The sequence below is a fragment of the Plectropomus leopardus genome, chromosome 23 (genome assembly GCF_026936395.1).
Source record: "Plectropomus leopardus strain MGB_pleo_1.0 chromosome 23, ASM2693639v1, whole genome shotgun sequence".
Classification (NCBI taxonomy): domain Eukaryota; kingdom Metazoa; phylum Chordata; class Actinopteri; order Perciformes; family Serranidae; genus Plectropomus; species Plectropomus leopardus.
Genome location: NC_142198.1, coordinates 23,905,001 through 23,921,285, shown reverse-complemented (window position 1 = coordinate 23,921,285; position 16,285 = coordinate 23,905,001). Strand labels below are relative to the sequence as shown.

The 16,285-nt window shown below is 41.6% G+C and overlaps 2 protein-coding genes, 1 long non-coding RNA gene, 1 other non-coding gene and 1 pseudogene across 7 annotated transcripts in view; 3 read left to right on the top strand and 2 right to left on the bottom strand.

Annotated features, from left to right (window-relative positions):
* Window positions 1-994: 994 nt before the first annotated feature.
* LOC121962088 (uncharacterized) lies at window positions 995-6,793 on the top strand. Its single transcript, XM_042512283.2, has 6 exons — window positions 995-1,305; window positions 2,568-2,663; window positions 2,796-2,987; window positions 4,212-4,307; window positions 4,476-4,655; window positions 4,834-6,793. The coding sequence occupies exons 1-6, from the start codon at window positions 1,144-1,146 to the stop codon at window positions 6,448-6,450; spliced, it is 2,343 nt and encodes a 780-aa protein (XP_042368217.2). The 5' UTR covers window positions 995-1,143; the 3' UTR covers window positions 6,451-6,793.
* A 131-nt stretch (window positions 6,794-6,924) lies between these two features.
* On the top strand, window positions 6,925-9,758 carry LOC148185809 (uncharacterized; annotated as a pseudogene). The gene is made up of 2 exons (XR_015775675.1): window positions 6,925-9,012; window positions 9,169-9,758. The product of XR_015775675.1 is annotated as an uncharacterized LOC148185809 (transcript).
* A 1,179-nt stretch (window positions 9,759-10,937) lies between these two features.
* LOC121962124 (PRELI domain-containing protein 1, mitochondrial-like) lies at window positions 10,938-16,013 on the bottom strand. 3 transcript variants are annotated; one of them, XM_088073546.1, is made up of 6 exons: window positions 15,553-16,013; window positions 13,985-14,078; window positions 13,323-13,548; window positions 12,982-13,095; window positions 12,174-12,252; window positions 10,938-12,019 (listed from the first exon to the last, which is right to left on the bottom strand). In XM_088073546.1, the coding sequence occupies exons 2-6, from the start codon at window positions 14,074-14,076 to the stop codon at window positions 11,907-11,909; spliced, it is 624 nt and encodes a 207-aa protein (XP_087929672.1). In that variant the 5' UTR covers window positions 14,077-14,078; window positions 15,553-16,013; the 3' UTR covers window positions 10,938-11,906. The 3 variants fall into 3 exon arrangements, with proteins under 3 accessions (XP_087929672.1, XP_042368257.1, XP_042368256.2); XM_042512323.2 differs by lacking the exon at window positions 15,553-16,013 and having other exon boundaries at window positions 13,985-14,118; XM_042512322.2 differs by lacking the exons at window positions 13,985-14,078; window positions 15,553-16,013 and having other exon boundaries at window positions 13,323-13,724.
* On the bottom strand, window positions 14,954-15,025 carry trnag-ucc (transfer RNA glycine (anticodon UCC)). Its single transcript has one exon. It is a non-coding gene; the product is annotated as a tRNA-Gly (tRNA).
* LOC148185808 (uncharacterized) overlaps window positions 15,484-16,285 on the top strand; it is a 3,197-nt gene continuing 2,395 nt past the window's right edge. Inside the window, exons 1-2 of the long non-coding RNA XR_015775690.1 lie at window positions 15,484-15,619; window positions 16,137-16,261. This is a non-coding gene — a long non-coding RNA (uncharacterized LOC148185808). The remainder of the gene's footprint in view (window positions 15,620-16,136; window positions 16,262-16,285) is intronic.

Genomic DNA, 16,285 nt, shown 5'->3' with positions numbered 1-16,285 from the left:
GATCTCGACTCACTTCACTGTTTCCTCCGTACAGCTGCAGAGCTCCTTAATCCGCCGCTGTCGCCTGAAGTCCCGGCGAGCAATTTTTGGCTCTAAAAACGTTCTGAGAACTGACAATGCTACCAATGCAAAGTTTGCTTTACGTTCCCAGAACGTTATTCTTCACGCTCAGGCAACATTCTCTATAAAAATGTTATGTCTTATTTTTAAAAATGTTTTTGTACTGTTAACATATAACATTACATAATTTTTTCATAAAAATGGTGTACAGTCTCAGTTCTCAATAACGTTCTGGATGTTTCTTTGAAAACGTTCTTCCTCTGTTCTCAAGTGACGTTGTGGGGACATTTTGTAAAAGAACGTTCTCTGATCTGTCACCGCTCAACATCACCGAAACATCCTCACTGTTGCAGCTCAAATGTTACGTCTTACTCAGTTTATAACCTCATAGGAACATTTTTTGAGTTCAGTTTTATTTCTAGAGTCCATTATCACGATACACGGTTTGCCTCAGAGGGGTTTACAGCGTACGACATCCCTCTGCCCTCAGACCCTCACATCACCCGAGGAAAAACTCCCGAAAAATACAGTAACGGGGGAAAAAATGGAGGAAACCCCAGGAAGAGCAGCAGAGGAGCGATCCTTCTTCCAGGACGGACAGACCTGCAATAGATGTCGTAAATAACAATTAAATTACAATAAATTATAAACATCCTTAAAACGTTCTTTGAATGTTAGATTAAAATGTTTTCGTACAGCTTGTAGGTAAGATTAGTCAATGTTGTGGGAACGTTGCTTGCCAGTTGGGATTCTGCATTTTGTCCCACAAAAGTTACATTTGATAAATAAACATAAAGCTGCAGTAAATAATATTCAGTTACAGCAGTAATATGAGTGCTGAACTCTCCAATTTAAAAATGTCCTAAAAAGCACAACGAGGAAGCTGGAGAGATAAAAAAAAAGAGTCTTTATAAAGAGAAAAGGCCGACACGCTATCGACAGACAACAGCTGGGTCTTATCTCACTTCCTGTCACAGCGGCCGTCAGTCAAACCTCAGCAGGAACCATGCCAGTGTCTCAGTGTCTCAGTTTGTCCTCTCAGACTCAGACTTGGTCTTTGACGAACTGAAAGTCTTCTTCGGTATGCAACTCTTCCTCGTCCTCTTCCTCCTGTCCCCCCATGTTGCCATGGTTACAGCGTGGGCCGACTGCACCAGGGACAGGGACAAGGACCACCGTACAAGAGAGGACTGCACAGCCCTAGGCTTCAGAGACGTCCCAGCGGGATTCGAACCCACAACACAGGTAACGCCACAAAACACCGACAGACATCAACAACATCCAGTTAAAGATGAAAAATAACTGAGCTCGCCTCAGTCTAAGATTTTAGTCCTACCGTATAAAAGAATACATATAATATTCATAGAATATCTGCAGACTTTATAAAATTACATTAATGTTTATGTTTTAAGTCAAATATAAAATGGATTTTTTTCAGTATTGATCTTTACATCATAAAAATAGTCAAAGTCATAAAATAATCTAAATTAACTTACTAAAACATTTAACGTTCTCCTTAAAGTTCGGGTAACATTCTCTATAATCATCAAAAATGTTTCTTATTTTTTAAAATGTTTTTTATTTTTAACATATCACATTACATTACATTTTCATTTTTAAAAAGTGTAATCTCAGTCCTTAATACCATTTTCTGAATGCTGCTTTGAAAACGTTCTTTCTTTGTTCCCATGTATCATTGTGGGAACGTTTTACGAAGAACATTCTCTGATCTGTCACCTCTCAACATCACCAAAACATCCCCAGTGTTGCAGCTCAAATGTTACGTCTCAGTCAGCATTAAACCTCACAGGAACATTATTAGAAATGATTAACATCCTTAAAACGTTCTTAGGTTACATTAGGTTGGAGGTTGGGTGAACATTAGGTTAAAACGATTTCTGTCAAACATTATTGCAACTTGTAGGTAACGTTAGTCAGTGTTACGGCAGCTTTTTTCTGCTAGCTGGGTTAGCATTCTTACTTTTAAGTTCAGGTTTATTGTCCTAGACACTCAAAAGTGCAGTTGCACATTCAAATATAATGTAAGCCCTATTTCTCTCTTTAAAAGTAAATATTGATAATAACTAGAAGACAACAACGAGAGCAAATGCTAAAATATTAAATACCTGAGTTATTTATAGTGTTTTCTTTTTTTATTCTCTCTAAAACTCTTCTTGTCATTACACTGATAGTTTGGGGATTTTGCGAAAAGTTCTCCTCAAAGGAAACTTTCATTTTATCGAAATGTTGAAGATCTGACGGTCACCACTTTTTTCTGTCCAAAGTAGTGCATGACTTTATTTTGCATCACAATAACCAGTTAAATGTCCTGATGGGCCAGTTGATCCATGTACATCTACAGCTGCTGGATGCAAGTGTTTGACTGACAGGACAAGACACACAGCGGAGACACAAGCTTCCTGTTTCAGAGAAATAAGATCACAGTATGACAGGAAACCCTGACAGCTTTATATGTTTCTCTTCTTCTACTTTTCCTGTGTTTTTAGGTTATGTTGTTTCCGAAAAACCTGTTCTCCAGTCTGTCCTGGTACTCCTTCAAGATCTTCACAGAGATCTACGAAATCGACCTTTCAGGCAACAAGGTGTCTTGAATTGAATCCAGATTTAATAAAGTTGATATTAGTGATCAAAATTAAGTAATGTGTATTTCATTCTCTCATACTGTTTTTGTATAATTTAAAAATCAAAATTTTCATGACTTTCTGTGTCTCCAGATTGCAGAGGTGACCCCCAGCGTTACTCTGATCCTGCCCACCCTCAGTGTCCTCCGGCTGGGGTCAAACCAACTGACGTCCCTCTCTGATGGCTCCTTCTCTGCCTGTCCTGCTCTGACTGAACTCTACCTGGACAACAATGCCTTGAACTCTCTGAGCGACCACACCTTCTCTGGACTCAGCAAGCTGGAGGTCTGTGCTTTAACACACATGTTGTGATCACAGACTGTTAGCAAGGAAAGATGCATGTGAATATACCATGTTCTGGAGTTAGGACGCGTGTTACGTAACTAGTTGTAACTAGAGTGAAGACGATGAAGGAACTGAGCATACTGTGAAAGTTGCATGTTAGAAAGTAAAGACAAAGAACAAGAAGGTAGCTTGTTTGGAAGATAGGATGCAGGACAAGTAAGTTGGGATGCATACCATGATGGTAGCATGTTAGAAGGTTAGGGTGTAGAGCATGAAGGTATCAGGTTAGGCCTGTAGGACACACACCATGAAGATAGCTTGTGAGGAAGTAAGGAAACACATTGTTATGGTATCATGTTAGTAAGATGGATGCAGAAAATGAAGATAGTATCTTAGGAAGTTAGGACCCAGAAAATTAAGGTAGCTTGTTAGGAAGTTGGGATGCATACCGTGGAGGCAGCTTTTCAGGAAGTTAGGACACAAAAAATGAAGTATTAGTAGTTGTTAGTCAGGACACATACTGCGAATCTAACTTTTTGGGACCCAGAAAATAAAGGTAGCACATTAGGAAGTAAAGACACGTATTGTTGCAGTATCATATCAGTATTAGTAGATGTTAGGAATTCAGGAAGCATACCATAAAGGTTGCCTTCTAGGAAGTTAGGACCCAAAAAAATGAAGGTAGCTTGTTAGGAAATCAGGATGTATACTGTGAAAGTGGGGTGTTGGAAAGTCAGAATGCACACTGTAAAGGTAACTTTGAGGAACTTAGGACAAGGAAAATGAAGGAAGCTTGTTAGGAAATCAGGAAGTCGACTGTAAAGATAGCTTTTCAGAAAGTTAGGACCCAGAAAATGAAGGTAGCTTCTTAGGAAGTAAGGACACATATTGTAATGATATCTTTATAACTATTAGTAGTTGTTAGGAAGTTGGGATGGATACCGTACTGGTGGCATATCAAGCAATTGGGAGACATACTGTGATGTAGCATGTAAGGACACCGGGATGCAGAATGTGACAGTAACATGTTAGGAAGTTGGGAAGCAAATCATTAAGTTAAGCAGAAAATGAAGCATAGAGTTAAAGTAGCATGCTGGCTTGATTTTCACGCTAGGAAAACCTGCTTACTTTTACATTTTTAGTACTTTTTTTAGTTCTTAGTTGTTACCAAAGAACTCTCGACTCCTAATTGGTTCTTTTCTGACTCATGGTCCTACCTTCTAGATCCTGGACTTGTCATCTAATCATATTAGGGTGCTCCCTGGGCTCATGCTCCACCCCCTCTCTGTCATAGAAACCATCTACCTGGAAAACAACAAGGTGGGAGAACACACACGGGATATTGAAAGTATTTGAGTAGAAGATTTGTCAGAAACAGGAGGTTAAAACCATTATTTTACCACAGCTCAGAGGTGGTAGCAGCCTTTAGGAGGCAGAGGTTGTCACGTCGAGCACTGCAGGACTTGCTTTGAAATGCTTTTATTTCAGATCATGGTGATGCCCGATGATTGGTTCAGCCCGAAAACGGAGGTGCCGTACCTCTTCCTCTCAGTCAATCCCTGGGCCTGCTCCTGTGCCCTTGGTTATTTGCGCAGATATCTTGAAGACTACGAATTCAACGTCTATGTCCGAGATGGCAAAATTATCATCAGCGACGGGGAGAGTGTGGTGAGTAGCACCAGTTTTACCTTCAGATGTGATCGATCCACACTTTGTACAAACTTGTTAGACACGCATTAAATGTCTTATGGTAAAGACTAGGGACTGTTCCTTCGATACATATTTGATACCTATAAAGGATTCATTTTAACTGACTGTGAATTTGCTGGTTGCTATCTCTTCGCAGGTGTGTGACTCTCCACAGCGGCATAAGAGTAAACCTTTACTGAGTCTGGAAGAGTCTGATCTGTGTTCTACTGCGACAGAATCAAATCCAACCGGAGACAATGACATGCAAATTACTCATTACCGCACAGTTGCTGCTACTATCCCAGATACTACTCCTGCTCCTACCACTGTTCCTCCTGCTCCTACCACTGTTCCTCCTGCTCCTACCACTGTTCCTCCTGCTCCTACCACTGTTCCTCCTGCTCCTACCACTGTTCCTCCTGCTCCTACCACTGTTCCTCCTGCTCCTACCACTGTTCCTCCTGTTCCTCCTGCTCCTACCACTGTTCCTCCTGCTCCTACCACTGTTCCTCCTGCTCCTACCACTGTTCCTCCTGTTCCTCCTGCTCCTACCACTGTTCCTCCTGTTCCTCCTGCTCCTACCACTGTTCCTCCTGCTCCTACCACTGTTCCTCCTGTTCCTCCTGCTCCTACCACTGTTCCTCCTGCTCCTACCACTGTTTCTCCTGCTCCTACCACTGTTCCTCCTGTTCCTACCACTGTTCCTCCTGTTCCTCCTGCTCCTACCACTGTTCCTCCTGTTCCTCCTGCTCCTACCACTGTTCCTCCCATTCATACCACTGTTCCTACTGCTACTACTTCTGCGACTGTTTTGCCACTGTTTGATTGGACTACCTTCACCCCTGGTCCTACTGTCAGACCTCCAACCAAAAGTCCTGCTAACAAGACATCAACAAAATCCCGATCTGTTCCTTCAATTCCATTAACAACACCAAAAATCCGAGTACTCACAACAACTTCCGCCAACATGGCAGCCATCATGTTGACCCCTGCCAGCGGTCGGATCAGTGCCGTCAGAGGTGCAGGGGTGTTCTGTTTCTGGCTTTTCGTGGGGTGCCTGTTGCTGTGCGTGGTGTCGGCAGTGTGCGCATTGGTTACTCTGGTGTGGTTGGTCCACTGGTACAGAAGGGTGTACAAGCCGCTGAGCATGGCACTGGTGAAGAGGGGAGGAGGTGGTGAGGCTGTGAGAATATTGACATATAGCAGGGTGGAGGAGCAGGAGGTGGCAGGAGGAGGAGTGATGGCGTGGTATCGCTCTGTGCTGTTCGCCAACAGAGAGGAAGAAGAGGCTTTGAAGGGGGATGATGGAGGGAAGGAAGGTGAAGGAGGGACTGAAAGACTTCTTGTCACTTTGGAGCCGACAGGAGGAGGAGGAGGAGCAATGGGAGAGGAGGAAGAAGACAAAAGTGGGACGGAGGAGAAGGGAGTGTTCAAGAAGACAATGTACCGTCTTGTAAGCAAAGAGAAGGAGATAGAGGGATGGAGGGATGTGATGGAGGAGTGTCGGGTCTCTGCAGAAGGTGGAGGAGGAAGGAGGCGAGGAGAGGAGAGGAGTGGAGGAGAAGTTTCCAAAAAGTGCTACAGTGTAATTCTGAGGGAGGAGAGGGAGGAGGCAGGGGGAGTTAAAGAGGAGCTGGACTGGGTGGTGGGGGGATGGGAGGTGAAAACCGGAGGGGAGGAGCCCAGGAGCAGCTGGGGGGAGTGGCTGCAACACTACCAACCCAGCATGCCCTGGGGTGTGACCACGCCTCCTGAAGGTGAGGCAGCTCAGTGATGTCATCAGTGTTTCGGAGCGGCATCACATACGTGATCGGATAAATGTGATGACCTCACTTCCTCTCTATCCTCTGTAACTCGTTTCTTATCCAGCGTTTCTTTCATCAGAGTTTATGTTTCCTAATCTGAGACGTTTTCAGGGCGAAAGCAGCATTAGGCAAGAATCTGTGTTTTTATGAATTTGGCTCCCCTACAGTTTCAGAGTGGTACAACGCTCTTCAAACACGAATAGTGCTGGCTGCAGAGGTGGGACCAAGTCTTTCACATAACTATCATCCTCTTCAACCTACGTGTTCATCAGAATTTTAATAACTCATATAATAAAACAAATGTGAAATACAGCTGTGTTTTGATGTTTGTGCCACGTTTCCATCTGAAGTTGTGATGTGGAGATATGAAGCTTATCACTGTAATGTCTTTATGTGTGCTCTCAGTTAGATACTAAACAAACAGAAATCATCAGCGTGAACTCAAACACGTCACTAAAAGACTGAACTCACACCGGCTCCGCTCTGCGGGGCTGAAACAAAATTTGCCTTCTGCAATTTACCGTAAAAAGTTTCATAAAAACCTATACTGAATTTGCAACATGCAAAGAGCCAGACACACACACACACACACACACACACACACACACACCTTTATCACATTAGAGGCATTGATATTTTCAGACGAGACGCCAGCAAACCGTCCAGAAACTTAGCAGACGACCATCAGGAGAAAAGGTGAGTGTTCCTCGATGTGAAATATTTAAATAATAATTCACTCTTCAAAAGTTAAAAATGAAAAAAAAAAAATCTATTTAAAAAGATAATTTGATCTTTTTTGCTCTAAAGAAGGCGCGAGTCCACTGATCCAGAGTCAGCAGACAGACTCATCGTTTGAAGTCAAAGAGCTGAAAACACAGATTTAATCTCACTGTGAGCGTGACACACCACAAAAAACACATTTTAATAATAATTAGAGTTTAGGTTTGCTTTGACTGCGTTGGACATCTACCGATACGAGATCCTCGATTCTGTGAATTAATATTCATCGTATCGATGGACTGATACGGTCAGCCTCTGGTTTTACTCAGCGTTTGTTCGTGTGTAGAAAATGTTCTTGATGACTTTTATAACTAAACTTTAGTGTTTCTGATCTGTAGGAAAATATATTCGTACAGGTTATATACACGATAACAGGAATATTCATAAAGATGAGACTGATTTATGTGAATTATTGACAACGAAAAAAAAGTGAAGTATCATTAGACTAATGATTTGACTCGGGTCTGACTCACTTGGTACCCAGAAAACTCCCATGTGGGTCGGCACTCGTATTCCATTCTTATTTTCCACTTTTTATTAAATTTATTCAAAAGTAATGAAATAGAGAGTCTAATTTTTGACATTAATTGTACCCGCAACAGTCAAACAACAGCCTCTGCTGGATACGGCAACCCCGCATGGACAAACCACACACAGCAGTAATACTTGAACCAGTAGAACCAGTCGGGTGATGCGTCCTCCCAGTATACATTAATGAGGCCGCTGCCCTGCTATTTAAATGTAATGCTGAAGAGCGAATGATCCACCTGTCTCCTCCTCTTCCTCAGTCCGTCCTAACTACAGACATGGCCGTCAACTCATCTCTCGCCGCCAACACCACCCTCCACCCGTACCTCCACTGCGACGACATCAGCAGAAACTCCTTCCTCTCCCTCGCCTTCACCCTCACCAAAATCCTCCTCCTCAGTCCTCTCACCGTCTTCACCCTCTATCCGGGTCAGCAGCGATGGCGGCAGCAGCGCTCCTCCACCACCATGAGCCACGCCGACTTCTTCGCCCTGCAGATGGCCGCCATGGAGCTGATCAGCGAGGCGGGCTGGGTCCTCTTCATCTGCGGCGCCGACGTGGATCTCCCACTGATGGTTATTGTGGGTTTCTGTTTGGTTTTTGGCATTTTCCCCGGGCATACTTCCTTTCATATCCTCGCCTGTGTGGAGCGCTACCTGGCGGTCGTTCACCCCGTCACGTACCTGGGTCTGAAGCAGCCCGGCCGGATCAGGATCAGGAACGTCAGCGCTCGCTGTGCCTGGCTGCTGAGCTTCGGATGGAAAGGTATCACGGCTCTTTATGTGCCCGACTTTCCCCTCGTTCCGTTTCTCAGCTTCTTCGGTTTCTCCTTACTCGTCGTCTCTTTCTGCAGCCTCTCGGTTCTACGTGTTCTGATTCGTCCAGGACCCGGGGAAGTGGGCGGGGGCAGGGAGCGGGTGGACCAGTCAAAGCAGAGGGCCTTTAACACCATCATGGCCATAATGGGAGTGCTGTGGCTGATGTTTCTGGGGATTTTTGTTTGTGTGGCTCTGGACGCCTCTCCGCTGACGGCTGCGTGGTGATGATGTCCGCCGTCTGGTTCGCTCTGCCCAGCAGCCTGGTGTCGCCTCTGCCGTTCCTCCGGCGTGCAGCAAAACTGAAGTGTTGCTCCGATGCTGCGTAACTCAAAAGATGAAGCTGGTGATAGTGTCTTCCTCCTGGGCTCCCGAAAAAGACTGGTACATTGTTGACACCAGAATCAGGTCAGAAACTAGAACCTGCTGACTTGAAGTAAACTTTACTTTTTCTGATTTGTGGAAAAGTATATTAGTACATTTTCTATATTTAGTACTAGAGAAATGAAGGTGAGATCAATCACTGCTGTGTTTGTTTTCTCATGTGATCTGTTTGACAATAAGAAAACGTGGAGTATCACCAGACTTGTGATTTGACTCCCGTCTGAGGAACATCGTATCACTGCCATCATCTCAAAACTGCATCTACTCTTCAGTGTCAGAGGCTGGATGCCCGTGTGAAATCAGACTCAACAGAATCAGTCTTCAGCTCCCAGCGACCCTGAAGGAGAAGAGGCTCCCCCGTCCTGGACACCACCCTTTCGCTGTCGTTTTTTTCTCCTGGTGAACCTAAAGGAGGTGAACTACCTCTCTTCCAAAATAAAAAAAGCACAGATTTGTGTCTTTTCTGTATCAATTTATGGTGGAAATGTCTTTAATTTTTTCACAATAAAAGTATTCTTCTACTAGAAAGATAAGATGAGAGGACTAAAGTGCCAGCATAAAGTGATATAGAGACTTTAACCCTTTAGGGGCTTTGTCCTATATTTTCAGTCGTGTTTTTTTGATAATTTTAAAAATCTACTCAGTATGTAGAGTATTGAAAATAATTCAATTTTCATATTTTTTTCATTTAAAAACATTATTAAAAAGTGGCATTTAAAGGGTTAAAATTCTGATGCTGGTTGGAAAAATAAACTCAGTGAAAGCAGAAATTTTGCATTTTGTGTGCAGAGCGGAGTGTGTGTAACATTAAAGCGAACTTTAACGGGTTAAATTTGAATAGGTGAAACGTCACGTGATCAGTTCGGCGCATGCTCAGAAGCGTCTTTAAATTTCAAACGTTTCCGCCGCTCGTGTCCTCAGGTGTGAGAGCCAGCAGGTGTGCCGCTCTCTCTGCGAGCTGAAGCCAAAACTCCAAAATTCAAAATGATTTCCCGACACGCGCGAACACGGCGCGCGCTCTTTACCTGTTAGCATGAAGCTAACGCCGTTTAGCTCCTTCTTCTTCTGTGGTTGTGTGCAGCTTTGCGGCGGCGTCCTCCTCCGTCAGGTCAGTAATCACAGTTTATTATCTAATATCCTCGTAAATGTGTGATTAAAATCTTATGATCTGATGTCATCGTAAATGTGAGCTCCAAATGTTTCTGTGGCAAAAACGCTTGAACAGAAACAACCAAACTCCGTGAAAATATCAAACTGTTTTTAGTGCCCGGGCTGACGGCAGGTACTCACCTGTTGAGCGTCTTTACCGCCGCACTGAGCACTAAAGATGGATGATATTTCATGAAATGCAGCTTCACAGTAGATTATTTCTATCCCGAATTATTCACATGGTTGTATTTTACGTTTTAAGGTGGAAGTTTATGTTTAAATGTGAACGCTGTTTTTCCGGTGAGCGCGCCGTCGTTAAATTAGCAGATTTACAAACGGAGTTCAGCGGAATCAGCGCGACTCATATAACCCGAAAACCGCACACAGACACTGCGGGGTTTACGCGTAGTTTCTGTTAGTATAATGTTAGTATAAACTGGTGTAGAGCTTTATCAATAATGAAGAAGAATTAAGTGTTAGTATGAGCTGTTTTATTTATAGTTGTATATGTATATATGGGTTATGATAAATTTAAGTATAAATTGTTGTTGATTTTAATCAATAAAACATTTTTAATAATAGTTATAATTATTGTAATATAAAAACAAAATCTGTCCATATTTTGAACATTTTAGGACTACTTTTCTCCCCTCTCAGAAGTATTGAACAGTCCCTAATTTGTATTTAAATATTCATTTCCAATCCTATTTTGAATATATAATTTTTTTAAAAACAATATATCTTTAAGAAACCATTTACATTTTTTAAAAATTTGCCTCAAAGAGATTAAAAAACCAGACTTGTTTCTGAAAGAAGACAATCAGTGATTTTGATGTTTTAATATGACGTCGTGACCACGAGAGGACGAAACATGCGTTTATCTGTGAAGCACATCTGATCTGATTCAACATTAATGTGCAGAAATGAAACAATTTCCATGACAGATTTGTTTTTTTGATTGGCTGTAAATACAGAAAATAATCAATTTTAAAATTAATTCAGCAAAATGACAGAAAATTATAGAAAAAAGTAATAAAATTATTACAATAAAAAAACATGTCCTTGTAAAAATATAAAAAGTTGACAATAGAAAATACAGGAAAAATTATAAATCATTTTAAAATCAAATAAACACTGAACCTTTGCAAAATGTTAAAAATAACTACAGTTTACATGTTTGAAAATGTCAGAACCTAAAATTTTTATTCTAAAGATGAAAATAAAAAATAAAAAAACCAACAGCATTAAATAGTTGAAAAAATGTCATAACAAAATTAATTTGAACTAAAATTAAAAAAACAACTATTTTAAAATAATAATGTAAAACTGATGACTCTGAAAAAATAGACAATAATATCAATGCCTTTAAAATTAAAATTAAATCAGAAATGAACCATTTACAAAAGAAACAATACAAAGGAAATCCTAATAAAATAAAAGAATTTGAAATGAAAACTATGATCGATGTTGAACATTTAACATCAGAAAAACTTCCTGAAAAAACTTGAAAAAAAAAAAAAATTCCTCTAAATATTTTTAAATAAAATCTCAGGTGTGAAAGTTTCACTCGTGAACTAAATGAAAGACTGCAGAAAAAAGACAGTTCGTCAGTCCCAAAGGATTCTGGGAGTGATTGTAGTCCATTATTTCCCGCTCTTCCTCCGACTTCACAAAGTGACCAATCACAGCTGAGTCGTTTCCCGCCTCCTCGCTATTGATTATTGCGATCGATCGGAGCGGATTTCTGCCGTGACGGTCAAAGACGACGTTCAGACAAACTGCTTGGGATTCTGGGTAGAGGTGGGCGTGGCCTGTTGTGGGAGGAGCTTGTGCTTCTCTGATGACTCTAGCTGGTCGTCATAGAGACGGGGCGGGGCCTCAGCTGCAGGCGATAAAACAGTGAACACAGACGAAGAAATGACGAGTAAAAGTTCGTATAGTGTGAGAAAATGTGTGTGTGTGTGTGTGCGCGTTTGTGTGTGTGTGTGTGTGTGTGTGTGTGTGTGTGTGTGTGTGTGTGTGTGTGTGTCTCTCACTCTGAATTTTGGACAGGGCGAACTCGAGTCCCTTCATGGCTTTGGCCTGGTTACTTTTAAACCTGGCGAGTCCAAACTCCTGTCAGAGACACACGAAGGGTTAAACCTCGATCGGAGATTTTTACCGACGTTTTTCAAAGTAAAGACAGTCGTAGATTTTTCGGAAAACCAAATTTTTTTTTGACCAATAACATTTTGTGAAGACAAGGACCATTTTTTAAGCTATTTTATTTTATTTCTTTTTATTTAAAAAAATGGTTGAGACATTGTTTGAGACATTTTGGAAGTTAATATTTATAATTCAAATTTAGGAAAGTTCTATTTTGGAAAGTGAGGACATTTTCAAAAAGAGATATTGCTGAAAATTAAGACCAAACATTTGAAAAAGTTTGGACAGTTATGTAAAATCCAGCCATTTTTAGAACGTCTGGATATTTTGAGGAGCGGGAAAATTTTTGGAAAAGACATTTGGGGAAAATTGAGATAATAATTGAAGAATATGGACATTTTTTGAGAATATTTTGGAGAAATTAGGACAAATTAGGACAGACTTCTGATAGGAAAGTGATATTTAGGAAAGTGATGACATTTTCTAAAAAAGTGGATTTTGCTGAAAATTAGACATTTTAAAAAAAAATAAGAACATTTTTTAAAATGTGGCCTTTTTTAATTTTACATTTTGGAGAAAACAAAAAGTGTAGAAAAGACATTTTGGTGAAAATTGAGGAAATTATTGGAAAATATGGACATTTTTGAGTAAGAGAACATTTTGGAGGACAGCTCGTTTTTGCAGAGATTTGGCGTTCACCTGTATCGGTCGGGCGAAGCCGTAGACCGCCGACAGGATCCACGCCTCCCTCCTCAGTTTGGTCCAAGATGGCCGACTGCGGTCCTCCTCAAACAGACAGCGCTCGACCACCGTCTGCGGACACGTTTACATCACGCTCGTTAACTCTGAAGGTCGCCAGCGTTCGATAATCGTGATGAGCGCTGACGTTGGTCCAAAGACAAACGCTAACATACGACTGAATAATATTTTATATGATATTTGATACATTTCTTTATTTTGAGTGTGTGATGTTAAAGCGTCTCTAAAGGGTTAACCGTCAGCGTGCATTGATCTGTGATTTCGATGATCGAGTCTCTGACCATCAGCGTGTTGTGGTTCAGGTTCCAGGTCTTGGTGGTCAGGGTGTGAGTCTGCGGGTCCACGATGGAGTCCTCCAGGACGTAGACGGCGCGGGCCACGTGAGCCGGGAAGACGCGCTCCGCCCAGCCCGGCAGCCGGTTGGTCTTCGTCAGCAGTCGCCGTGACAACAGGTGGTTGCTGGGGGTGACCTCGCGGTACAGGACGTCCTCGGTGAGGACGTGAGAGCTGAGACACACATTTATACTGGGACTTATATTCTGGTGAGGACATCTTTTCATAAATAAGGTTTGTGTGAAGTGAAGACATTTGGGGAAATTGAGGACATTCTTGGAAAATGGGGACATTTTCTGGAATGGGAGAAAACTTTGGAAAGTGGGGACAATGTAAGACACCGAAGACATTTGAAGAAGTAAAAAAGTTTTGTAACGGAGACATTTTCAAAGAGCACACGGGGAGACAAAAACATCAGCTGGCAAAAAGAACCAGATGCTGAAAAAATGTAAATAATGTCAAACAAATCCTGAAAACATTTTCTTAAAGGGGAATATTGCTGCAAAATATAATCATTTTTCATTCACAGACATTTTGGACATTCTTGGACATTCTTGTAAATTGTGGACATTTTTGAGAGGCGGACAGACTAAGTGTCTCCTGTGTTTACCTGTACGGATTCGGGTATCGCTGCCAGAAGGCGGCCAGCACCTGATGCCACGGACTCTTAATGTCGACCTCACTGTGGAAATACCTCCCCATGTCTGCACACACACACACGCACACGCACACACACGCGCGCACGCGCACACACGCACACACACGCACGCACACACACACACTCTCAGCTCACGGTCGCCTCATTCAGGTGCTGCAGGAAAAAGCAGAAACAAAAACAGACTTTTAATGTTTTGTTATTTAATTTATTTACAGAAGTGATTTCTTTATTTAACCCTTCAGGGCCTGTTTGTCTCATTTTAGTCTCTTTTCTTCTTCCTGTTGTGATAACTGTGTGTGTGTTGATGCATGTGTCCTAAATGTAGTCCAGATTGTGTATTTGAGTGTAATCAGTGAATTTGCAGCTCAGCTCCTACAATAAGTCTAAAATACACTGTGGAAACTAAATAGTTAACTTCAGATTGTTCAGGTCAAAAACAATTTAAAATATACTTAGCATGTAGTATTTTTTATTTATTTTTGTCGTCTAAAATCATTGTGGCATTGTTACAAAAACCTGTCATTATACAGGTTAGAATTCTGGAAATTAATGAATATAATCAGGACTGAGGTTGGTTAATAAAAAATATGAAAGTAGAAAATATATATGTTAATGTGTAATATTTTTATAGCTTGATTTTGGAAAGTGTGTTTTGTGCACAGAGCGATGTACAAGTGTGAGAAATTGTAATCAATTAATCAGTCATAATTTAAGGTGATTTAGAGGCTGATTCTATCAAAGCATCTTTATCTTAAAATGTGATTAGTTGTCAGTTACTTACATAAATATACGAAGTTGCATAATATGGGAAAAATACACAATCTGGCCAAAGTTGATGCCACGTGCATGAAGACAGCCAAAATTAATCAACAATTAAAATGAAAAATGCATCAAAACAGGGTGAAACGTGTAAAAAGCAAATGCGTTGGCCGGGAATCGAACCCGGGTCAACTGCTTGGAAGGCAGCTATGCTAACCACTATACCACCAACGCCTGTGATACTGAGGCCGATACTGAAGTGTTTTTCAATGCGAACACACAGAGAAGTCCATTTAATATTTTTCAAACATTTTAATTTCAATTAAAAAACGTTAGAGCGGTTAAATGGCGGCTAACGTTTCTAAATAAGCAGCTGGTGCTAACAGCTAACACAGAGTTAACTCGATATAAGGAGCTGGTGTGAAGCTTCAGTTAGCTTCACTTCGTTAGCATCAAACTGTTTGTGGTTCCGGTTAATTAAACCGGCGCGAACTGGTAAATTCTCTGTTTTAGGATAAACATTACCGAGCCCGCTAGTTGCTTTAGCTATCGTTAATGTGAGATAAATCGTCTTGGGGTGTTTTTCGGGATGTTCAACCCGGCCAGCAGCAGCCTGCAGCCGGACAGAGAGGCTAACGGGGAGCTAACAGGAGGCTAACGGGGAGCTAATGTAAAGCTAACGGGGAGCTAATGTAAAGCTAACGGGGAGCTAATGTAAAGCTAACGGGGAGCTAGCAGGAGGCTGGCGGGGTTTGACGCACCTGCAGCGGGCTGTGAGGAGCAGTTTCTCGGCGTTAGCTCGCGGAGGAGCTGCAGACAGACAGCATGGTGAGTAAAACAGCAGTTTGTTGTGTTCAGAGTATGAAAGCAGCAGAAAAACTCCAGTCAGCTGATCACAATAACAAACAGCAGCACATGTGCTTCAGTGAGTCCTCCAGCAGAGGACGAGCTAACACTGTACCGGCAGAGACAGGTATTCACATCATTTACTGCAGTAATAGTACTTATACCACACACTGAAGATACTCTGAAAGGTGAAATTAACCCCTTAGGGACTGTTTGGTGCATTTTAGGAGCTTTTCATTCTTCATTTTGTTGATAATTTTGGCTGTATTCATGCATATGGCATAAATTTAGTCCAGATTGTGCATTTTAGTTTAATCAGTAAATTCAGAGCTCAGATTTTAGTTAAATCTGTCATTGATAAATCTGACATTTGATGAATAAGAACATTTTTAGAGAGAGGGAACATTTGGGGAAACTAAAGACATGCAGCAAAACATAACTGCAATTTACAAACAAATATTTGTAGACTGACATTTTGTACTTCTATCTACATTTTCAGTGTGAGAAGTCCTCTTTGATGGAGGTCTACCTGCTGGGTACCTGCTGGACCGCTCTGCTGGACCGCTGTGATGGACGACTGTCTGCAGGGCGAAGACAGCGTCCAGCAGCATGATGGAGCACACGGTAACACAGAAACAGTTATTATCA

Coding starts and splice junctions, on each gene's coding strand:
- LOC121962124 (XM_042512322.2), bottom strand. CDS start 13,724: ATGTCTTCGGTGTCTTACATTGTCCCCACTTTCCAAAGTTTTCTCCCA. Junction 13,096..13,322: donor TGAACCACAACACGCTGATG/GTCAGAGACTCG, acceptor ACGTGTCCGCAG/ACGGTGGTCGAGCGCTGTCT. Junction 12,253..12,981: donor GCTTCGCCCGACCGATACAG/GTGAACGCCAAA, acceptor TGTCTCTGACAG/GAGTTTGGACTCGCCAGGTT.
- LOC121962088 (XM_042512283.2), top strand. CDS start 1,144: ATGCAACTCTTCCTCGTCCTCTTCCTCCTGTCCCCCCATGTTGCCATG. Junction 1,306..2,567: donor GATTCGAACCCACAACACAG/GTAACGCCACAA, acceptor CTGTGTTTTTAG/GTTATGTTGTTTCCGAAAAA. Junction 2,664..2,795: donor TCGACCTTTCAGGCAACAAG/GTGTCTTGAATT, acceptor CTGTGTCTCCAG/ATTGCAGAGGTGACCCCCAG.